At 43.3% G+C, this 25155-nt stretch overlaps 1 protein-coding gene across 1 annotated transcript in view; it reads right to left on the minus strand.

Annotated features, from left to right (window-relative positions):
- Positions 1–25155, minus strand: part of Ten-a (Teneurin-a transmembrane protein) — a 475834-nt gene that overhangs the window by 52086 nt on the left and 398593 nt on the right. Inside the window, 10 exon segments of the mRNA XM_080281215.1 lie at positions 13679–13885; positions 14027–14168; positions 18107–18307; positions 18720–18917; positions 19748–19929; positions 20273–20662; positions 22190–22362; positions 22547–22796; positions 23645–23810; positions 24921–25019. Coding sequence (XP_080137341.1) covers positions 13679–13885; positions 14027–14168; positions 18107–18307; positions 18720–18917; positions 19748–19929; positions 20273–20662; positions 22190–22362; positions 22547–22796; positions 23645–23810; positions 24921–25019 — 2008 coding nt within the window.

Here is a 25155-nt window from a genome sequence, read left to right on the forward strand (position 1 = left end):
TCCCGGTAAAAAAGACATGGTAAACAGGAAATTAGGTTCTGACTCTCTCTAGAAGGCTGTAAAAAATAATGCTGTAATAATAATACTGATACCACTACTAATAGTAACAACCATCATCATCCAATCAAAACTTTAGCCCAAAAGAACAACGCACCCACATCAATCCCCCCCAAAAAAAAAGTCTTCAGGCGCGTAATTAAAAAGGCTCGCATCCCCTCACTCGGCCAAACGTAAACATATCTCACCCGATCCCTTAATTTCCAAGGAATCCAATAGCAGACGAAAAATAATGGGACTAATCAAGAAAGAGAATTAAGGGCTCTCGAGGTAAGAGTGCCAGGGGATTAAGAGCCTAAGGTAAAGAGGATGTAAGAGCGAAAATGAGTCCTGATCTTACGTTAAGTTGGATGGGGTGGGGTGGTGAGAGATAAGGGTGGGGTGGATGCAGTGTTTTAGAGAGAGAGAGAGAGAGAGAGAGAGAGAGAGAGAGAGAGAGAGAGAGAGAGAGAGAGATGCACTAAGAAAACAAATCTCCTCTGATGCAATAACCTCTGTAATATCTACTTTTCAGACTGCAGTCCACTGGGTTCACGTTCAAATGTAACTGGCACAACCCCGACCCCACAACAATAATAATAATACCTCTCTTCTCTACTACCTCCATACTTTTTCTCTATCTTCCTTGTTTATATTTTTTGTTTTTTCCTCGTTTTATTGCACTTTGTCATCAGCTTTTTTTTTTTTTTTTTTTTTTTTTTTTTTTTAACCATCGTGTTTGTTACACTGCTTTAATTTGTGTCTGTATTGTCCATTTCCGTTTTTATTTGGGTTATATTTGCTCTTGTTCTTTTTATATTCCTTCTATTTTTTCTTGTCTCCTTTCTAGCGCCCGAAGCAGGCAAGTGTCTTAGGCTGACCCACTTCTGTCACGCCCATACCTTTGATCTGAGCAGACGTGGGCTGGGAGGGGAAAAGAAAAAATGGAGGAAGGGGCGGAAGGAAGGGCTAGGAAGAGAAGAGGAAAGGAGGGAAGGGGAGGGGGAATGACAAAAAGGAGTAGAGGGGCTAGACAGAGGAGGGGAGGGGAAGGGAGACAGAAAGGTAGAGGAATGAAAGGGAAAACGTGAGGTGAACTGAAATGGAGAAGTAAAGAGGATGTGAGGAGAGGAAGGAGAGAGATAAGAAAGGCGGAATACAGGAGACGAGTAGAGTATCAAAGCTGAGAGAAGTAAACTGAAGGGGAATGAAAGCTAGTGGGAAGGAGGAGGAGGAGAAGGAAGACGAGGGGGAGAAGGAAGACGAGGGGTAAAAGGAAGGGTGATATAAGACAGCTGTAGGGTAAAGCATCCACGTGCCTCAAAATGGCCTACGTCTGTCACACTCATCCCTTTGATCACTGGGGGCGGGGGAGGGGAGGGGGAGAGATGGAAGGGGATGATGAAAGAGGGGAAGCAAGGGGAGGAGAGGGATGGAGATGGGGGGGAGGTAAAGTGGGAAGAAGGAATGGAAGGGTAGGGAAACGGAAGGGACGATGGTAATAAAGATGGAAGAGAAGGGAAATGAGCAGAACAAAATACAGAGGAAGCGATAAGAAAGAGTAACGTTCAGAGAAAGAGGAAAGGAAAGGGACAAGGACGACGATGATGATAATTACCGCGAGAAACCAAAACACTGAACGCAACTCTGACAAAAAAAAAAAAAAAAAAAAAAAAAAAAAAAAAAAGGAAGTGAGATACCTAATATAACAAACCTAACGTGCAACAAAAAATAATGGTATAAAAAATCGACATAAAAACGTGCTTACACAAACGTAACACTTGAAAAACGAAAATATGAGCTAAACAATATGAAACTAAATATACATAACAGATTCACAGGAGTGGGAAGAATACAGAAAAACGATGCAAAACGAAAACAAAGCAGAAAGTAAGATCAACATAAAATTTTACTAATACCGAACGACATCGATATGAAACGAACCGAAACGTATTTAGAGGAGAAATAAAAGGAAAAATAGGATGGATCAGAGAGGGCGTCCCTGATTGGTCAATGATGAAAGCTTCCAGGCCCCTGATTGGTTAATGTCCCTGGGGCTTTGAATATTATAAATGGGAGAAAGAATTACCGGAAGGAAAGGAGACTGGGAGCAGGAGAAGTAGAAGTAGATCGAGACGTAAATCTACTCGTTTACGTAGATAGATGGCTTGGTGCCTAAGATTAGATAAATACATATACTGATAGATAAGGTTATACATATAGATATTTTGAAGACTGATATAGATAACTACATATACTGATAGATAAGGATATACACATATTTAAAAGACTGATACACACAAGAGATGAGAGGAAGACCCATAGAGAAAAAAGTTCACTTACGTACTCCGCACATCGACAAATTAGACAGAGGCATACATTAAGCAAAAGAAGAGAGAGAAGAAAAGAAGAAAGGAGAAGGGTAGATAAAGAGGACGTCAATTATGAAAAGCTTCCCTACATCTGACTGACTGATGTCCCTATGGTTTTGAATACTATATTATGGGAGAGAGAGAGAGAGAGAGAGAGAGAGAGAGAGAGAGAGAGAGAGAGAGAGAGAGGTGAATACTATAAGACAAAATAATAAAAAAGAAGAAAAAAATGAAAAGGAATGAATAAGGAATTAATCTAAATGGTAACAAAATTAGCGATTAAAAAAAAAAATTACTGTTCTAACGGTAAATGATGATGACGACGACAACGACGATGATTTATGCTAATGGTGATGGTCATGATGTGCACAGCACCATTTATATTGCACCATTCGTGAAATTATTCAATCTCTCTCTCTCTCTCTCTCTCTCACACACACACACACACAAAATGCCGGTATTGTGTATTGTGAACTCAAACCATGAAAAATTCTGCAGATGTTCGGTGGAGGTGCTGGGGAGTCTACGTCCACGGTCCCGACACGAATCTATTTTCGGTACAACTAAATGAGGGGAGTAGATGGCCAATCCCCCTCCCACGATAGCCAAAGTACATGCATTATCACACATCAACAATCTACCTCTCCCCTTCTCCAGTCCTTTCACTCTCTCCTTACCCCCCTATCCTACAGCCCTCCCCCTTCAGTGTCTCTCTCTCTCTCTCTCTCTCTCCTACAACCTTCCCCCTTCCTTATGTCTCTCTCTCTCTGGGACGAGGGAAGATGTGGAAAGAGGGTGAAGACTTGGGGGGAAGAGAGAGAGAGAGAGAGAGAGACTAACACGGGTTGAAAGGAAGAACACCTCTGGCCCAACGAAGAAAGCGAGAGAGAACTAAGAGAGAAAGAGAGCGAGTGAGAGAGGGGAGATGGCGTCTGATAATACCGAGATTCCAAGATAACCGACTGGGGGGGAGTTTCAGGCACTCAGGAAATTAAATAAAGATAGTGAGAGAGATAAGAGGGAGAGAGGAGTCTTATCTCACAAGGGACAGACATGTAAAAGAGAGAGAGAGAGAGAGAGAGAGAGAGAGAGAGAGAGAGAGAGAGAGAATTTTCTGCTTTCCTACCTTGAACATCTAGGACACTTTTTTTTTTTTTAAATTATTATTATTAACAATATTAAGGCCGCCTGGAAAGGTACCTTAAGGTCTGTATATGTATGCAACTCTCTCAAACTCCCATAATTCTTCAACTTTGCAATTCGTCCCTCTCTCTCTCCTTCCACTTTTCACACACACACTTTACAACTTCCTCCATCATCAAAGCTCACACACACTAACGGCTTCGCAGTAAAGTGGGCATAAAAGTGGCCACTATTTGTAAGGACGCGAGTTCGAGTCCCGGCCCGGTCAGGCTGTTAGATAAGGTTTGTTTCCCCCCTCGTCCGTATTGACAGAAGGGTACAAGAGGGGAAATGGATACATAAATTCGATGGCTGCAAGTGCTGTGCCGAGGGAAGATTTAAATCCATTATTCTCTCTCTCTCTCTCTCTTCGTTATGTGTTCATTATCCAGACCCATTTACCAGTTTACAATATACAAAATTATTTAACTAATTACCCTCACATAATTCAGCCATTCTGCACTTCAATTATAGACAGATATAAACGGAGAGAGGGATGGACAGACAGATGGAAATAGTTACACTGGCTGACAAACAGATATATAAAGTAATAGATAGACGGACATAAAGAGACGGATACAGGTACAAACCAATCGATATAATTCCCTGTCCCATTTTGCCCTCTAATAATTCAAGTATTCACCAACTAATTGCACTTAAATGCCCCTTAATTATTCCGCCATTAACCAGCGCCACTTACCACTTTACAACACACCCAAAGGTCGGCAGCAAAGTGGACATAACATGGCCATCACCTGGACATAAAACTTGGCCATGACACGTTACTGGCCACAAAAAGGCAAAAAAGGAAAAAAAAAAAAAAAAAAGTGCTCGGGTATTGACCAAGTGACTAGTCATGGCGAGAAATGGCGGGAAACTGCAGGACTAACGACCGCCGGAAATGATGGGAATAAAAGTGAATTTGAATAAGAGGAAGTGAAAAAAAATAACATGAATTCAGGAAACTGAAATTGACATTTTTTAAAATTATGGGAACTGGGCCTAATGGAGGGGATGAATTTGAAGAAATATAAAAATGACTAGAAAGCCGTAAAATTGTCCAAGAACAATTTTGATAAAAGAAAAACTTCCAACAGCCACTACCACCTACCTGAAGCCGAGCTGTAAAGGACCCTGAAGTCAAGGTCACTCATTTTTTGCATGTCGCCTTAGGTCATCACAGTCTGTAAGTCCCTCTCTTCCTCCTGCTAGTTTACCTAAGTTCCTCCCTGCCTAACTCTCCACCTATCCCCTGCCTATCCCTGCATAATCACAGCTGCCTATACCACCTCCCCCCCCTGCCTCCTTATCTATCCCATTTGCCTGTCTTATCTATCTATTCCATATATCTCTCAATCTTACCTTCCTGCCTGCCTATCCCTGCACACCCATAGCTGCGTATCTCATCTTCCCGCCTATCAATTTTGCCTGCCTATCACCTCCTATCCTACCTGCCTGCCTATTCCATGTTGCCTATTCCATCTGCCTGCCCATCCCTGCTGCCTAAGATGGAGCGACGGGGTTCAGGCAGACCATTTCCCCGAGATTGCCTAAAAATCCGAGTTGATTTGAGGCACGAGGGAGGCAGACTGGGGGGTGGCGTCTCTCTCTCTCTCTCTCTCTCTCTCATAATGCGTCTACCTACCTTCCTATTCCCTTCTATTTACAATCCTCTTTGTTTTCTTTATCTCTAACCCTTCCACTTCTCTCTCTGACCTAACTATAACGCGACCCCACCTCTCCCACTTCCTGCATCTCACTATCACAAAGACAAATTGGGTTGTCATCGTCATCATCACCAACCACATTCCTCCACCACCACCACAGCCAACAGCAACAATGAAACCCGCACTCACTCAGCATCCACACACCCATCTACCCACATTCCATCCACACACGTATACTGTATATCTGTTCATATCCATCTACTTACCCAGCATCCATACACACCCCTACAACACATTCATCCAGCAACCAAACACTCAATACCACACACACACACACACTTAACCTCCCATCCTCCCCAGCTAGACCTATCTATATCCACACACACCAACTATCCACATCCACATACTCCAGCTACCCACACACACCTATTCCACATCCACACACCCTAGCTATCCACATCCACACACACACCACCCACATCCTCACCTATGCACAAAACCACAATCCACATCCACCCAACCGCCTATCCACATCCACACACACCAACTATCCAGATCCACACACCCTAGCTATCCACATCCACCCACCTATCCACACACCCTAGCTATCCACATCCTCACTCATCCACATCGCTGCCATAAACCCCCTCGGCTCTGGTCCAGCCTAAGCACGCTCTCGTAAGACGCAATTGCCGGGGTAGTAAAACAAGCAGTAAAGGGGCTTATGAACTCACGCACAGAGCCCCCCTTGCCCCCCGCCCCAGTGACCTCTCCTGATAAAACGTACGGGGGGCGCCCATCCCTCCATCTATCTATCTGTCTATCCCTCCATCTGTCTGTCTGTCTGTCTACCGGTGTTTTTTTACTTGGGTTTAATCTTCAACCGAGATTTAGTTATTTTCCTGTTTGTTTATCGGCATTCGTGTCTAATATTTAATCAACATTCCCTTCCTCCCTCTATCTATCTGTCTATAACTGTCTATCGGGGTCTGTATGTTTGTCTGCCTCTGTAATTTTCAACAGATATTTAGTTGTCTCCTTCCTCTATATCTATTTGTCTCTCGGTGTCTATACGTATGACTACCTCTATCGATCCCCTCTATCTCTCTCTCTCTCTTGATATCTATAGGTGTGTCTTCGTGAGCGCCTATCTATCTATCTACGTGTACATGTCTATCGCTACCATTTTGTCTGTCTATCTGCCTCTCCATAAGTCAATCCGTATGCTATCTACCTATGGTTTCTTTGTCTCCTTTTCAGCGTTCTCTACTTCACCCACACACTTCTTTACCTACTGTATACTGTATCTATCTACCTATCTGGGCACTAATTTTATCTATTCCACCTCTCTGTCTATCGTGTATCAGTTTCAGGTTCTCTCTACAATGTATTTCTTCCAATATCACCTCTCTCTCTCTCTCTCTCGTATTAATCGTACTATCTGGGCACTACTTTATCTACTCCACGTCTCTGTCTATCGTGTATCAGTTTCAGGATTTCTTTATATTCTTTTTCTTCCAGTCTCTCTCTCTCTCTCTCTCTCTCTCTCTCTCGTATTAATCGTACTATCTGGGCACTACTTTATCTACTCCACGTCTCTGTCTATCGTGTATCAGTTTCAGGATTTCTTTATATTCTTTTTCTTCGTCTCTCTCTCTCTCTCTCTCTCTCTCTCCAGTAATGTAAGTAAAACAAGCAATAAAGGGCTTATGAACTCACGCAGCCCCCTGATAAAACGTACTGTACAGGGGGGCACCGATCCCTTAACCCCCCTTCCTCCACCCCCCTCTATCTATCTACCTATTTACCCATTTTTCTCTCGACTATCTATTAAGTTTTGTACCGTTATCTTGTCCTCTTCTTTGCTTATCTTTGTATCTATCTACATTGATCTATCTTTGCCTGATCTCTCCCGCCTCCTCTCTATTTCCTTGTCTTGTTATCTATCTAGCCAACTATCTGCCTCCCTCCCTCCCTCCTTCTCTCTCTCTCTCTCATACACATTCCTTTGTCTCCAGATTTACGCTGTCTTTTAGTTCCTCTTTTACTGCTTGTCCTTCCTCTCATTCATCCTGTTCTTGCCTTTACACGTTATTTGCTTTATACAACCACTCTCTCTCTCTCTCTCTCTCCTTGCTCTAACACACTATTTTCCACTTGTTTACTCTGACTCCCTGTTTCCTCCAATTTCCTTTTTATGACTCTCTCTTTCTATCTCTCTCTCTCATTATTCCTACTCCTTGCTTTCTCTCATCATATACAATTCACAATCCCACCTTAATCTCATTCCTCCTTTCTCACTTAATCTCACTCTCATTTCCTATATTCCTTGCCTTTACGACACTTGCTCTTTACAACTCTCTCTCTCTCTCTCTCTCTCTCACCGGTGTTACGGCTCAATTTCAATTTTACGCGGACGGTAAAGGTGTACGTTGCCGGTTTTAAGTTGATTTCGGCCCTCGCTCGGATACAGGCGAGAGAGAGAGAGAGAGAGAGAGAGAGAGAGAGAGGGGAGAGAGAGACTAACTGGAAGTGCAAAAAGGCTACAGGATGGGTATGGTTCCTAGGAAATGTAGAGATATGTGGAAGAATCTGTATACAAAACATGACTACTTTTGCCTCTAAGATTCCCAGCTAGGTATTCTCTCTCTCTCTCTCCCTTCCTCTTTCTTCCCTACCCTCCCTCCTCTCTCACTTCCCCATCTCCTCTCTGTCTTCTTCATCTTTCTTCCCTCCTCTCCCATGCACTCCCCCATCTCCTCTCTTCCTACCCTCCTTCCTTCCTTCCTCCTCCCTCTTCTCTCTCTTCCCTCTCCCTTCTGCCTTCCCCAGCCTGGTCTCCCTAGGGGGTCCTAACACGCCTAGTGGTTGGTAAAAGCTGGATGGAGGCCTGAGAGCTGAATAGATGGATAGGGACAAGGATGATGGATAGATAGGATGGATACAGACAGACAGATAAGGATGGATCATGGCTAGATAGAAGGATGGACATGAACAGATGGATATACGGAAAGAGATGGATGATGGCTAGACAGAAGGATGGACACGAATAGATAGATAGATAAACAGATGGATGATGGGTAGATAGAAGGATGGACGTGAACAGAGATGGATAGACAAACAGAGGTGGATGATGGATAGATAAATGGATGGACACGAATAAACAGATAAACAGAGATGGAAGATGAACAGACAGAGGATGGACACAGATAAAAAGATTGGCCAGACAGATAAACAGAGACGGATGATGGCTGGATAATGGTTTGGAAATGAACAGATAGATGGATAGACAGATAAAGTGATGATGATGGATAGACAAAGGATGGGCATGAAGAGAGAGAGGGATGGAAGGATAGAATGGATAAAAGTATGGATGCTGGGATAAAAATCCTTATGAGTGACAGCCAGAATGAACTTTTCCCCCACGCTAGTCAAGTACGAACTGGGTGGATTGGAGTGTTGGTGTGGAACAGTGCATTAGTCGTGTGTGTGTGTGTGTGTGTGTGTGTGTGTGTGTGTGTGTGTGTGTGTGTGTGTGTCAGAGGCTTCACATGTAACAATCGATGCGGTGCCAAAATATGCTAGCACATGGAGGGTGTACTACAAACACCCACCAAGGATAAACACAGATAGATAGATAGATAGACAGAGATAGATATAGACAGATAGACAGACAGAGAATTATTAACCAGACAGGCAGGTAAAAAAGCGAGGTAGTGGAGGAAAAACAAAAAACTCGACTGGACGGCGATGAGAGAGAGAACAAGAGATAGAATGATAGCTTTAGACAGATAAGATACAGCAAGTGGACAGAATAAAAGACTGGCTGGACGGAGATGGATGGAGAGAGAAAGATGGAGAGGATAGTGGACAGGTGGTGGATAGATAAAAAGGGCAGGGGGGAGGTCAGCTCAATAAGACCTTCCTACTAACGAAGATTGACACCCCACTAATGGTCTCTAGGGTCTCTCTCTCTCTCTCTCTCATTTCCAGTTTTACCTCTCCCCTCTTTCCTCTCCTATTATTTCTATCCCTACTTTCCCCTTTACATTTTCCCATTTCTTTCTTTCCTCCCCTACTTCTTAATTCTCTTTCTCCTCTCCCCCTGTCTCCTATCCCCTCTTTTCCCTCCACCTTTCCCCCCCCTCTCTCTCCCCCTCCCACTTCTCCCTCTTTCCCATTTTCTCCCCCTCCCCCCTACGGCATTTCGGAAACAGTTTGTGGCCGGAAATTGGTGGGGAGGTTATCTAGGTGGGTGGGGAGAGGGGGAGAGATGGTACTGTGGTAGATGGGAAGGGAAGGAAGTAGTGGGAGAAATACCAATGCGTCGAAAGTAGCGGATAAAAGAGAGAGAGAGAGAGAGAGAGAGAGAGAGAGAGAGAGAGAGAGAGACTGCACAAAGTACCTAGAACACAGATGAAAACAAAGCTAGACAAAGAAAACGGGACAGCAGAGAAGGACCGCCACAGAAAACACAAACATGGAGGGTAAACCCGTGTAAGACTCACCAGGGGACCTCCAAATGCCTCCCATGTCAAATAAGCAAGAGTGGAAAAAGTGTGAGGGAGATGCCTAGGCCCACAATGTTCAGATATGGAGTGTGTATTGTGGAAGTTATATACCATGATTGTATATATATGACGTGGAAGGGACTGAGAGGAGAGGAAGAAGGGAACGAAGAGGAAGGAAGAAAAGGGAGAAGCAGAGGAAGAGAGTGAGGAAACGGGGAAGCAAGAGAAGGGGAACAGAGGGGAAGGTAGGGGGAGATGTGGTGACAAAAGGGAGAAAAATAGGGAGAAAGCAAAGATCAGGAGGTTAAACGGGAAGAGAAATGACTATCAGAAAACTCAGATGTGGAGTGTGTATGGGAGTCGTATGGTACTATAATAAACATGATGTGGCAGAGGTGAGAGAGCGAAGAGAAGTGGAGGAGGAGAAGGAGGAGGAGGAGGAGGAGGAGAAAAGAGATAAGGAAAGGAGAGGAGAGGAGAGGAGTGGAAAGGGGGAGGGCGGATGGTAAATGAAAGAGTGAAAGGGGATATGGAGATGGGAAACGGGAAGAAAACGGGGGAGAGAAGAGGAAAGAAATGGGGAGAGGGACAGTAGAGGAAAACAAGGAAAAGGACCGAGGTAAGGGGGAAAGAGGGGATGCCTAAGCTATCTCCTGGCAACCTATGAAATGTGGTGTCTAAGGGAGAGCCATATATAAGGTATGTATATATGGTGGGAGGGAAGATAGCTACGAAAAAAGATGAGGGATGAGGAAAATGGGAGGGATGGAGAGAGGAGGAAAGAAGCTGAAGATGGAATAGGAAGGACGATAAGAAGAGGAAAGGTGAGAGGAAAGGCACGAAAAAGATAAGGGATGAGAAGGGAGTAAGGGGAAGGAAAGAAGAGAGAACAGGAAAGAAACTAGATGAAACAGGAAAGAAGATAACTTGAGAAGGGGAAAGAAAGGAAGAGAGGAAATGAGAAACAAGAGTAAAGATGGACAGGGATGGAGGTTGATAAGAAAAATAGAAGAGTGCATGAGGAGATGAGAGAATGGAAAAGGGAGACGAAGGAATGGGGAAGGGAAAAGGAAACGATGAATGGGAAGGGAGACTAGGGAAAGGGATGGGAGACTAGGGAAAGGGATGGGAAACGAGGGAAGGGGGAGAGAAATGAAGGAAAGGAAATAGAGGTGATGAGTAGATGCTCTGTAAGGTCAAAGGAAATATAGAATCATTGTGGTGAATATGGAAGGCAAGAGGAGGGGAGAGGACAGAAGAAGAGAAGAGAGGAGAGGAGAAGAGGAAAGGTGACGACGGAAGGATGAGCAAAAGATGAGAAAGAAGTACGATACGGAGGGGAGCGGAGCAGTGAACGAAGAGAGAGGTTACAAAATGAGAAGAGACGTGGGAAACAGAGCAGAAGGGAGACGAAGGACAACTGCGAGGAAAGCTACAGAATGTCAGAAAATAAAGAGAAAGGAAAGAAGGATGTGGAAGTTAAGAGGAAAGGAATACTGTAGAATGAATGAGAGAAGGAAAAATGAAGTGGAGGGAGAGAAAGGGAGGAAAAAGGAATAAAGGACGGTGTGGAAGAACGAGTAAATGGAGAGAGATGCAAGGATGGTAATACAATACTCGTTACTAATCCTTTCCAGGGACGGAACTAAAAGGGAAAGAAAAGGAAAAGACGGGAAAAAGGAGTAAAAGAGGAAAAAAATGAACAGGTAAGAAAGGGCAAGAAAAGAAGAGTAAAAGGAAAGGGATGGCGACACAAAAAGAGGAGAATGGAGAAGAGAGCGCAGTCAAAAAAAAAAAAAAAAAAAAAAAAAAAAAAAAAAAGAGGAGAGGAAAAGAGAAAGAAAAACAAATTGGAAAATTGGGGGCGCGATTTTTTTTAGAGAATGGAAAAGGCAGGAAAGGAAGAATGAAGAAGAGGGGAAAAGACAAGTAAAGATGTGAAAAGAGAAGAATGGAATGGAATAGAGGAGAGAAAAGAGGAGAGGAGAGAAAAGAGAGGAGAGGAGAGAGGGAGAGAAGCTTAGGATGCAGGCTGGTAGGATTATGCAAGGTCTCATTTCCTGTACCCTCCCTCCCTCCCCCCTCCCTCACCCAGCTACTGCCACGCCCTTGTCCACACACGCACACACACAGAGACGCACAAATTTCCTGTACACATTCACAAACGCACACAAATATGTATACACTGAGATAATGTAGGATATTTAAAATAGGCATACACACATAAACAAACCGGACATAAACACCCTACAAATACACCTATACAAATGCACAAAAACCATAAATACACTGAGATTTATGATACTTAATATCAAATATACACGATTAAAAATACTAACACAACAAATACGATCACCTATACGCACACACAGCAAACAGGTTCACACATGTTCACACACTCTTGTTCATGCACATAAAGGTACGGACACCCGAGATCACACACGCACCCGCGCACACACACACACACACACACACACACCAAGCACTCTTCAATAATAAACACAGTGCATGAACAAAAACAATAACAACTTGAGCATAATTTCCTTGCCAGTATCACTAACTCATCAATCACAAATACTGTGTTCCCAACTCGATGCTAGTATTACCTTTGCTATAATATCAACTCTTCAGTTAACTATAATCATATTCCCAATAAAGTCAACTTTCATCACACAATGGTCCTACAACCATGAGGAATAGAACAACATTCATCCGGCAGTACATTCGCTGCACTAATAATAATGATGATGATGATGATATTCATTCATCATCATCATTCGGACCTCCTTTCCCACCCTAGGGCAGGGTGAGGAGTGGCAATGTCCAGATGATGATGATACAACAACAACAATAATAATAATAATAATAATAATAATAATGTACCCTAATCCAACACTCGGAGCTTTACTCCCAATACAATTCTCTAGCACTGAAAACTCCATGATCAACCCATTTTCCTGTACTAAAACTCCTTTATTAACCTATTTTTTCAGTACTACTACTACTACAGCACTTCCCTTTTACCCTAGTCCCATTTTTCAGTACTAAAATACTTCATTACCAACCTGTTTTCCAATACCCTAATCCAACAATCGCAGTCTTACTCCCAATCCATCGTTTCCAGCCTCATGACCCTCGCTACATCAGCAACAGATGATGTGTTTGACTGCCAGGCCCGGGGGTAAACAAGGCCTCCAGTGTAATGTAAACAGGAGTCAGCTGATCTGTCACGTGGAGATCAGCTGACTGCCAGTGTAAACAGAGGGATCAGTTCTCTCGTTTGTCTCGGCTCGGTCAACATGTCAGGACTGTGTAAGCGAGTGAATCAGAGTTTGCGAGTGAGTGAAAGGGTGTGACTGTACGTAAGAGTGGTTGTGTGTGTGTGTGTGTGTGTGTGACTGAAAGGAGTGTGCGAGCTAGTTAATGTGTGTGTGTGTGTGTGTGTGTGACTGAAAGGAGTGTGCGAGCTAGTTAATGTGTGTGTGTGTGTGTGTGTGTGTGTGTGACTGAAAGGAGTGTGCGAGCTAGTTAATGTGTGTGTGTGTGTGTGTGTGTGTGTGACTGAAAGGAGTGTGCGAGCTAGTTAATGTGTGTGTGTGTGTGTGTGTGTGTGTGTGACTGAAAGGAGTGTGCGAGCTAGTTAATGTGTGTGTGTGTGTGTGTGTGTGTGTGTGTGTGTGTGTGTGTGTGTGTGTGTGTGTGTGTGACTGAAAGGAGTGTGCGAGCTAGTTAATGTGTGTGTGTGTGTGTGTGTGTGTGTGTGAATACGTATGCACGTAAGTTTATATATAAAATGCAATGTGAACATATGAGCAACTGTGTTAAAGAGTAAACGATGAAGTATTTCGCGTAAATAGGTATATATTGTGCTTAACTTAGAACATAACAAGCTTTTCAGTTTTCTACTCACCCTGCGTGAACACCGCCCGAGAGTTTCCTGTCATGGTGAGGGTGTGGGCGTTGCGTTGTCCCTGCGAGCCTGCCACGCCCACACTGAGACTCCGGTACGACCCCTCGCCGCCCATCCACGAGTCCACGGCCACACGCGACCCCGTGGGCGCTACAACGGTAACCAATCGTCCGGTTTCATCGTATTCGTAGACGTAAGTGAGACGCCCTGTAGGAGAGAGGTGTGGGTGATGAAGGAATGACGGGATGATACATTTAATAAGCACACAAAAACAGCCATGTTCTCTCTCTCTCTCTCTCTCTCACACACACACACACGCACACACACACACACACACAAAGCACTCACCAGGCGAGGACGCAGCGACAAGAAGGCCGGTATCATCGTCATAGGTGTAGTCATATACTCGTCCTGGCCGCTCAGAGAACCGAGTCATCAACCCCAGACGACTAATCCTTACGGCGAACTTCTCACCCATTGTATTCTCAATCTGGGAAAGGATGGGGAAGTTAGAGGAGGCTGGGGAAAGGGAGATGTTACAGAGCTGGGGAAAGGGAGATGTTACAGAGCTGGGGAAAGAGAGATGATACAGGGATGGGGAAAGTAAGATGATACAGAGCTGGGGAAAGAGAGATGATACAGGGATGGGGAAAGGGAGATGATAGAGCTGGGGAAGGGAGATGATACAGTGCTGGGGGAAGGAGGAAATCAATGGGAATGGGGGTAAAACAGAACACTGTCAAGAATGATGGTAATAAGAAGCTGAAAGGGTGAAGGATAAGTTCAGTGATTTACATGATATCCACAAAGAATTACTGTTGGCCGTGGACAGTAAAGGGGAATTCCGTTTAAAAGTAACGTCGTATGTGTGACATTATTAAAAAAAAAAAAAAACTAGAAATAATAATAATAATAATAATAATAATAATAATAATAGAAGAGGGACAATGAAGAAGAAAAAATGGTAAAAAGAAATTAAAGAGAGAAGCAAAGAACGGAAAACGAAAACAGGCAGGAGGAAGGGAGGGGGCACTGAAGTTATTAGGGGGTGTCGCGGTGGCTTAAGTACTCCTCGTTCTATTATACGTTCGGCTCTATGGGAAAAGACGAAGGGAAAATAAAAGGATAAAGTGGAGGGAAAATGGAGATATTACGGAAAAGGCTGAGGGTGCGGGGGGAGGGGGGGGGGAATTAATATCGTTCTGTACAAAATGGTAAAATATCGACACATTATCATCATATTCTCATCCTAACCTTCTTCCCTTTCTTTACCATTCAATGCAAATCCTAACACTAGGGAAAATCACTGAGGCCTAGTAGAACTGAAAACTGATTATATTCGGTATATATAGATAAATAGACAGATTGAGAGCAGATAGATAGATATACCTTCAGCTATAGAGGATGGGAAGAGGAAACGGGAGGAAGAAGTGAAAGAAAACTGCGATCAGGAGGGTAGGTAAGAGGGGAGGGTAGACTAAAGTTATTTGAGGGTGTCGCGGTGGCTTAAGTACCCCTCGTTCTATTATACCTTAGACTCTATAGGAAAGAGGGGGTGAGGGATAGAGGGAGGGCGAGGGGGAAAGGAGAGGTAGGAAGGAAGAAGCAGGCAAGTGGAGTAAAAAGGAAGAAGAGAGAGAGAGGGACGACGGTAGAAGAAAATACAAATAGTGAAAGGGAAAAAGGGGGAAAGGCCAGACAAATGAAGGACGGTAGGGGAGGGGAAGGAAGGAGGCAAAAGCAGACGATAGGACAGGTGGGATGAGGGAGGGGAAGGGGCTGATGAGAAGTGTGGAGAAGGGTTGCGGAGGGAAAAGACAGGAGGAGGAGGAGGAGAGGGAGGGGGTGACTAAAGGAAAGAGTAACAATAGAGGTGGTTAAGCCGGCAGCAGAGGAAATCCCACACTGATATACGGGACACCAGGAAGGAAGGAGAGACTGGAGAGATTGGAGGGGCTGGAGGAACGCTGGGGGGAGAGACGGAGGTAGGGAGATATTAGTGGATGACTGGAGAGACTGAGGGAGAGCAAGGGGGGAAAAGAAGATGAGAGGAAGGTAGGAAGTGAGAGAGAGAGAGAGAGAGAGAGAGAGAGAGAGAGAGAGAGAGAGAGAGAGAGAGAGAGAGAGAGAGAGAGAGAGAGGATACAAGAAAGGGAAACCTTTCATAAGAAAGGTGGGGAGAGAGATGACATTAGTGAAAGAAAGAAGATGAGGGAAGAGAGAGACTGAGGAGGGAGAAGAGAGGGTAGAAAAAGGAGGAGAGTGAGGGGAGGGAGGAATAGGAGGGATAAAAAGGACAAAGGTAAGAATGAGGGTGAGGGGAAGAGGAAAGGAATGGAAAGGAGGAGGATTTAAAAAAAAAGAGGAGGAGGAGGAGGAGGAGAAGGAAACAATAGAAAGCAGGGGAGGAGGAGGAAATAGAAGAAAGGGGAGGAAGAGGAAATAAAATGTAAGAAACAGGAAATACAAGAAAGTGAGGAAGAAGAAATAGAAAGCGGGGGAAGAAGAGAAGGTAGAACAATGTGGAAGATGCATAGGAAAAAGGAGTGGAAAATAACATGATGAAGAAGGGAAAAGGGGTAGGAGAATATGAAGAGAGTGAGAAGTGGGGGAGGGGAGGGGAGAATTTTAGGGAAGGGGAGGGAAAGGGAGAGATGAAGCTAAGGGAACGGGAGGGGAGAGAAAGTGAGGGGAGGGAAGAGAGTGGGGGAATGAATTGTAGGGAAGCGAGGGAATGGATGAAGTGGATGGAAAGGGAAGGAACTAGTGGAGGGAAAAGGACTGGACAATGGAGGAAAGATATAGAAAGGAGAAGGGAAAATGTGGAAGGATGAGAGAAGTCGAGGGGAAGGGAAGGTGACTGGTGAGAACTTAAGTAGACTTTTGGTGGCTCAGTCAAACTTGTGAAGGCTTTGACGGAATTGAATGGAATCTCTCTCTCCCCTTTCTCCCTTTATCCTTCATCCTCTCCCTTTTTATCGCCTACTCTCTCTCTCTCTGTCTCATTTTTTCTTCTACACTTTTTCTGTTCATCGTGGCTTCTCTCATGTTCTCTCCTCATCCTCTCTTTCCCTTTTCTCCAGTCATCCCTCGGCTCTCTCATTTATTCTTTACATCCCTCCCCCTCGTTCCTTCTTATATATCTTTTCCTTTATTCCTTCATCCTCCCATCGCATCCTTCCGTTATCCTAATCCTCCCTCTTTGTTCTTCCTCTTCCTCTATCCTTTCTACTTCATCTTTCCTCTGCCCGTCTCATTCTCTTCCTCCCCTTTTCCCACTTTTCTTCCTCTACCTTTTATCCTTTACATCCTTTCCTTCCTCCTTTTTCATCATCTACACATTTCCCTCCCACACCCTATCCTGCATCTCACTCTATCATCCATCTTTCCCTTCCTCTCCCTCTCTCCTCCCACCCAACATCCCTTCTCATCATCATCTTTCTCCGTTCTCTTCAATCCTTCTCTTCTCCAACATTCTTCCCTCCCTTAATCTTCCCTTCTCTTCTTGTTCTGTCCACCTTTCCTTTTACTCCCTATTCTCTCCACCTTCCCTCTTTCCGAATTCCCTCGATCTTCCCTTTTTCTCTCTACTCTCTCCACGCTCCCTACCCTACTCAAGTTGGAGAGAAGGGTCGGGCTGGTGGTCCCGATAGCGCCTCTAAGGGTATTGTGTGCAACTTTTTTGTGTGATTCCGGGGATTGTCTAGAAGTTAGCTGGATCATGGGGGAGGACGGCTTGGATGAAGGGACACTGGCTCAGAGGTTAGGCTAGGTAAAGGTAAAAAATAAACCTTAGAGAAACTGGTGTAGACAAAATCAGTGTAAGATGGTAGTAAAAATTAAACTTTAGACTAAAAAAAAAAAAAAAGTGTAGAAAAAAATCGGGGCAAGAAAGTATAGCCACGGGGAAAAAAGTTTACAGAAAATCGGTACAGGAAAATATCAAGAAAAAGAATTAACACAAAGTTTAATGAAGGAAAAAAAATGAAGATTAGCATAGGATTTTATGTAAAGGATATGAAACGTATGAATCACGAAGGGAAACGGACGGATTTGAAGTGCGTAAATTATAAAAATTCTTTAGTCTTTAGAAGAAAACACTGCAGAAATATGGAAAAGTCACGGCAGGAAATACATCTTTGAATGAAATCACTGCAGCAATGTATCTCCTACCACATGTGTAGCAGGGACGAAATGTTTGTGGTTGAGTTGGGTTTCAACTACTGAAAGCAACAACATACACAGCTATCTCATTTTTGTTAACAAGCTGATAGTTACTGATCATACTTAGGCCTTGTTTAAATATGGAGGTTATGGGTTGAAGGTCATGGTAAGTGTGATGAAAAAACTATCCCAAGCAGGCAATTCCTCAAGAATTTGTGAACGTGTAATGGTACAATACTCCAACACAAATCTGACACCACCCACCTGACTGACAGCCGAAGTGTAGTCTCTCAGGAACATCACTTTGTTGCTGGAGGAGTCTGTGACCTTGGAGAGTCTCCCGAAGGAAGTGTTCTTGGAGTACAGGAACGAGTACAGCGTTCGGCCTGTCACTAAGTCTCGGGTCTCGACATGGTGGCCATGACGATTGAACACATACAGCTCGTTGGTTCTGGGATAGGCCACCTGTGAGTGTGCCAGAGGGTCGAGTGAACAATAAAGTCACTGATTCAGATTTACAAGCAATCTGCTACTTTCTCTTACTTTCATGACAAAAGACAAGTTTTGAAAATTAATTACAGATCTTATGATTTCATGTGACGGGATTTATTGATGTGGTTACAGAATAAGTTCTCTCTATATTAACTCCCTGAGCAGGGTGTCCCTCTACCTAGTAAAAACGTTCTGGGGTTAATTGTAAAAAATTACCGTAATTGCATTCTACTGTTCCACTGAAAGAGTTACAAGGGATTGTTTTGAACCGATAATCAAAGTCAGAATCTTCTTTGCTGAATAAAATCGAAGTCTGAATATTGAGATTTAAACCCCTTTCACTACAATGAACTCTCTCTCATACTCCAAAACCACATTTATTTACCTGGAAATCGCCGTTCTGGTCATCAGGTGGAAGGTAGTGGTGGAAACTGAGCAGTTTGAGTGCCTCCTGGTCGGCCACGTGAACCACCCCATCAGGAGACACCGTGATGGCCGACACAGACCCCAACACGGTGGTGGTAGACAGGGGTATTTGCTGTAAAGAAAGAGGAGGTTAGGTGCAGGATGTCCACTGAGTACTCTGGAAGCATGTCAGTGGCTCTGGGTTAGTAAAATTGTGAAGAAGAGAAGGTTTTATAATATATAAGAGGTTCAACGACAAATTTAAGAAGCCTCTCATTAGTTTTGGGTACAAGTAATTTTAAAGAAGAGAGGGTTAAGTGTTGGAGGTTCTGTGAGCGTTCTGGAGGTCTGTCAGTGGCTGTAAGTGGGCATAATTTTTAGCTGAGCTAATAATACTTCTGCAATCCATACCTATATTCATCATTCCCATACATTCCTATGAAAACATACTCCTACATTCACATATTCCATACACTCCCACACCCACCTATCCCTCTATCCTCATCCATATCTTTATCCTTGGTAGGGTAGGTACAGTTCTCCATTCTTTGCCACACTCTTTCTACACTTTCACATCCACCTATTCTCTTCACAAGCACTTATCCTTCCATCCTTATTTACACTGACATCCATTTTCTCATCCATCCACACCAACTCCACGTTTTCCATTCATTCTCATATCCATTAATCCATTTATAAAGGCAGATTATTATACACAAATACTCAGAACACTTACACATCCAAAAACCCACACCCATATCCACATTCTCTTTCATCTATCCCCTGGTCCACATTCTCTTCCATCCACGTCCTGTTCCACCCGTGTCATCCACTTTTTTACTTAAAGACATCTATTGCTGTTCATTATCAATATTAGCATTACCATCAAAAGCCTTATTCCTGCATTAAACGATGGAACCAAGTAGGACTGACATACAGAGAAAGCATTAAGATAGAGAATGGTAAAACTATCACATAACACACCCACATCTACTAATCCACACCAACCTTATCCTCGGCAGGGCAGGTACAGTCGTCCATGTCATCACAACCACACTCTGGCTTTGCCCCTGCAAAGTGTGCGAGCTGGCCTGATGGGGACAGCTCTAGGACGGAGTGGTGCTTGTGGGCGTCCTCCTCAGTCAGGTACAGTGAACCAGAGGGCGCGAAGGCCAGACCTGTGATGGTGCCTGTAGAGGAAGACCAACATATATGTTTTAAATGCAAACGAATGACACAAAAAATGACTAAATATAGTGCAGAAAGAGTTAAGTGCATGACTGCAGCTAAGCAGGTGGAATCAATAAACCTTGGGTGTGTGTGTGTATGTATGCATGTACCTATCTATCTATATCCATACAAACACATATTTATATACAGTATATGCATATATGTACAAAAGTATAACAAAGGCAGCTGCTAATCCAATGTTACCTTCGATGAAAATGTAATTTACATTTTGATAATTATCAAAAGCTTGAATTTATTCATGTAAATGCAAAAAACGAACATGTTTTAATATATTATACTGACCAAGAGGGCGTGGATGCCGGTGATGATGTGCAGGGCAGTGCAGAGGGGAGCCAGCCCTCACCCTCACAGATCCATCACTAGTCACCTGCAGTACCACATGGTCATCCAGTATGTGCAAGGTACCATCTAGAGGTGAAAGTGCAAGACCGGTTGGCCACTGCAGCTCCACCTGATTAGCTGGTAAGCCCCCTGTGCATGGTAAGGGTCTCCAGCGTGTCTTGTGTCCGTGATGGCCTATTAGTGTGTGTATCACCCCCTGAGGATCCACCATACGGATGTTGGTGCCATCTGCGATGTACATGGTGCGATCTGCAGCTATTGCTAGGCCTTTGGGGTGGGCTAGTCGGGCTTTTCTTGCAGGGCCTCGGTCGCCACAATGTCTCTCATCACCTGGAAAGAGAGAGAACGTTTGGGTTAGGCTTTATGTTAGAACAATATCTATCTAACTACCTACAGACCTATATTGCTTGCAAACAAAGCAGGGTCTGGGTGGTGGAAATAAAATAGCTTAGGTTACATTAATGTTGTCTATCTAGAGTACAGTGCCTATTTCTATACCTACTACAATACTAGAAATTTTCGATTCCAGAAAATATGATGGTTTGGGTTTATGAGAACATATTGTCTATCTGTCTATACCTATATAGTGGTTTCCATATCTATCTATACCTATCTATTTAGGTATCTACCTACCTATTAAATCTGTTTTTCTCTTGAAAACTAATAATCTGTATTTACATAATGAACAGTATTTACACTACTTGAGCCAACATCAACGGTGATTAGTGCTGAATAGCCCAGGCATCACTTATGAGCAGGACTAATTACATCCACGAGAAAAAAAAAATACAAAAATTATGAATCACACCGATACTTTACAACATAATTACCAAACTTGTCGAAAAACTCAACAACACTTTGATAAGGCCCTGGGAACTACGTGTCCCTCGGGTCAACGCCATTCTACTCCAACTCATACCCTGCTCTGGCGATTAATTTTCTCCCTCCTGTGACAAGTCCACTTTTATGAGCTTCACGAGCAAAGTTGTCCCGGCCAGGGATTACCTTCCTTAAAAGATGATGCGAGATTACCCAAGGGAGGGGGTGAGTGTATATACCTGAGCATGGCACACTGATGATGGGATGGCTCTTACCCGTAACATAAGCGTGTTGCTTTACATTATCTTTTATTATTTAGATTTTTCCCCGTATATCAAAACAAGCTTACTTGTTCTACAATTACTAATCATATTTCTCTAATCTTTTATCAAGATATGAATCCGTGAAGAATCGGCCATTTTTACCCCCACTCCCACATTAAAGTGAACCTAAAAGCCTGTTTTACAAGTGGTTGGCAGAGGGGCTGCCACATCCTGCTTAACATAATCAGGTAAACGGCGCTTAGTATGACATGTTTTAAATTCACACATCGAATAAGCTAAACAAAACGATGTATTAAAAAAAAAAAAAAAAAAAAAAAAAAAAAAAAAGAAGAAGAAGAAGAAAGAAAGAAAGAAAGAAAGAAATGACTGTAGAAGACAGACCCCCGTCACATTAGGACTGAATCAGGCAAACAGGTTTCTTTATTACTAAAATATACTTGGAAAAGACACATTCACTGGAATGAGTAGTGAAGATTCGATAAAGAATAACTCACAGTAACTGTTGGGGCTGAAATGCAATTCTATTAGAAATGGCTGACTATTTTTCTAGGTTAAATTAATTTGCCACCCCTTATTATGCAACACAACAGAAGATTAAAACCTTATGAAGACATGCAAAACGAAAAATAAATAAAATTACCTACAAACTAGAACTACATTAATCTAAATCAAGTATTCATCGCCTCGCATTCCCGAGAACTGTGACATCAGTGAATGAATACACAAAAAAAAAATAAACAAATAAAAAACTTACCCGGTATGCATCTCTCCCCATTGCCAGCAACGGTTTCCGAGTTGGTAGTGGGTTCTGTGACGTCTGTGAGTGATAGTACACGTAACACTCTGTACTTCTCAGGGTCACTCACGTACACTTGGCCATCCGCAGGTGATACGGCGATCTGGTACCCGTATGATACCTGTGTCGCACTGTAGAGGGAGAATAAAAAGTTGCACAGACATAGACAGATAGGTAGAAACAGAGTAGGGGGAAGGGGGAGGGGAACAATTACCAAAATATGAAATATGTCACTAAAAAGTACAAATGAATAAACAAGCTTAAAATGAACCAAGTAAAATTTACTAAATCAGCACAAGCACAACCAACACTCACCTCAATTGCAGTAGCGTGTACACCATCCTATTGGGGGTGATGCGTCGGAGTAGGTTAAAGTCGCCCACATACACAGAACCGTCCGGTCCCGAGGCTAGGCTGGTGGGCGTGAGCAACTGTGCCTCTGTGGCAGGGCCCGAGCAGTGCCGACACACCACCTGCCGCTGTGACCCTGTGCCCATCAGAGGTGTCACCAGTCTGGGGGCCTCACGTAGGTCCATCGTTGAGCCGTCGCCACGCTGCAGAAGGCCTGGACAAAATAAAGTTAATAGCTGACTTATACACAACAATGTACCTTGCTGCTGAAGGCCTGGGGAGAAAATAATTGCAAGGGGTAAAGAAAAATATTATGGGGCGAGATGGCTGAGTAGGCCGGGACAAAATAAAGTTAATGGCTAACTTATACTTGTAACAAACACAAAGCACCTCACCAGAGAGGGCATGGAGGGTAAAAAAAAATTGCAAGGAAAAAGAGAGAGTGATGGACTGAGATGACTGACTCCATTTTTCTACCTACTTAGCTATCAATCTGTATCAATACATGAGAACAAAGAAGGCAAAAAACTGACACAGAAAAGATCTGTAATTATCAGTCAATATAAAAACTGACAAAAACAAAATTGGATACTAGTGACAAAAACTGTAAAACGATGAAATTCGATAAAATGCTGATACAAAGACTGATATGAGAAACAAAGACAATAGAAGAGCACTGGGTAACATGGTATGACAGATAAAACTGTGATAAAAAAGACCGAGACTGTGAAGAAAAAAGGCCGCAATGAAAAAGTGAAACTGAAAAAATGCCATGGACACTTTTTTTTTTTTTTTTTTTGTGTATATCTATCCAGCTCAATCATATGCCTCAATGTGTGTATTTCCTGGTTTTTTCTGTCTACATCAGATACGTGTGTCTATATATACCCAAGCTGTGTGTGTGTGTGTGTGTGTGTGTGTGCCAACTGTGTGAGTATATCTAAACTGCGTGTATGCATTTAAGTGTTTGTATATCTTATCTATGTATGCATCTACTCATCCCCTCACTTCATGTGACTCATGTAGGAATCTACCCAAACCATGTATGTTTCTCACACTCACCGGCCTCAAAGTTGTACATGTGGTGTATGTCAAGGTTCCATCCGCCAACATCAGATATATCCATGTGGAAGCCGTGCAGTTTGGCCGTCAGCGTCTCCCACAGTATACGTGCACAGGTTACATACTGATACCCCACTGAGACCAGGGCTGTTGCTTCGCCGTACACCTGTGAGAGAGAGGCACGTGAAAAAAAAAGTGTGTGTGTGTGTGTGTGTGTGTGTGTGTGTGTGTGTGTGTGTGTGTGAGAGAGAGAGAGAGAGAGAGAGAGAGAGAGAGAGAGAGAGAGAGAGAGAGAGAGAGAGAGAGAGAGAGAGAGAGAGAGAGAGAGAGAGAGAGAGAGAGAGAGAGAGAGAGAGACGTTAAGAGGAAGGTGTGAAGAGATAAGAAGGAAAAGGTGAGGTGAGAGAAAAAAAAATTCAATATACAACCAGACTAAGAAGGGCATCAAAAGGCGAGACATGGCCTGCAGGTATTCAATGAACCTGTAATTAAGGTAAGTGGCAGGTGTCAAAGAGGTGTAATCAGGCGTAGCACTGAATGGTAACACTGATCACTGCAGTTGCAAGTTCAGCGACTTTCCTGTTGGATTCTTTAATTTACAGCATCCTCCTCTTCTTTCTACCATTTCATGTGGAAAGAAAGAGGAATAGCAGACTGAGGAAGAGTGTGTACCGTATGCGTGTGTGGTGGATGGGGCAGAGGGAGACCAAAAGTAAAGATGGAGATTGGGTGGAGAGGTATATAAGCGGGGAGGGGGAGGGGGGTTGAAAAAAGGACAGCCTTCCGGGATTAAGGCATCTGGCTACAGATTGAGATAGATAGACAGATAGATATACTGGCAAACTGGATAGGAGAATGCGATATTTCAACTATAGTTCCTACCACAGGACGACTTTTCTGTTGCGATATTCCAGCACTGTTAGATTGGTACTAACACCTCCATTTACCGACATTTGTCTTCTTTTCAATTTGGCTATGATCTTACTAATCTATACAAAAAAATTGTGATCAACGTTCTTCCAAACCATCGAATTTTAACTGTCAAGACCTATAAAGAAATTAATACTTTGATCATGATAATTATGTACAACCTACGTATATTAAAAAAATATATATTCCTTGATCTTATGAGACAGTAAATATATAAGGCTTATAGATTTTAAAATCGTGCAACCAGTATTTAGATATGAACACGTCAAAACGATCAACACCTATTACTAATTTAATGACAAAGTAAATATACAGAAATTCCAACATGGCGGTCGTCCTGGCTCACCTTCTGCTTGTATACGTTCCTTTTGTTCCACGTGAAGGTGTAGGTGATGTTGGGGTCAGCCTCGAACACCTTCTCGAATACTGAGCCCTCGAGGGTCACCTGGTAGAGAAAGGGAAGGGGGAAGGAGGATTAAATACTCAGAATTACCTACATAGTATGTCTGTATCTATTTCATTCCACATCAGAACTTTTGCATCTATTTCGGTCCATATCAGGTCCACGGCAAGACAGGACT

The sequence above is a fragment of the Coenobita brevimanus genome, chromosome 88, assembly GCF_032717465.1.
Source record: "Coenobita brevimanus isolate Jiangsu-jjx chromosome 88, ASM3271746v2, whole genome shotgun sequence".
Taxonomy (NCBI): Eukaryota; Metazoa; Arthropoda; class Malacostraca; order Decapoda; family Coenobitidae; genus Coenobita; species Coenobita brevimanus.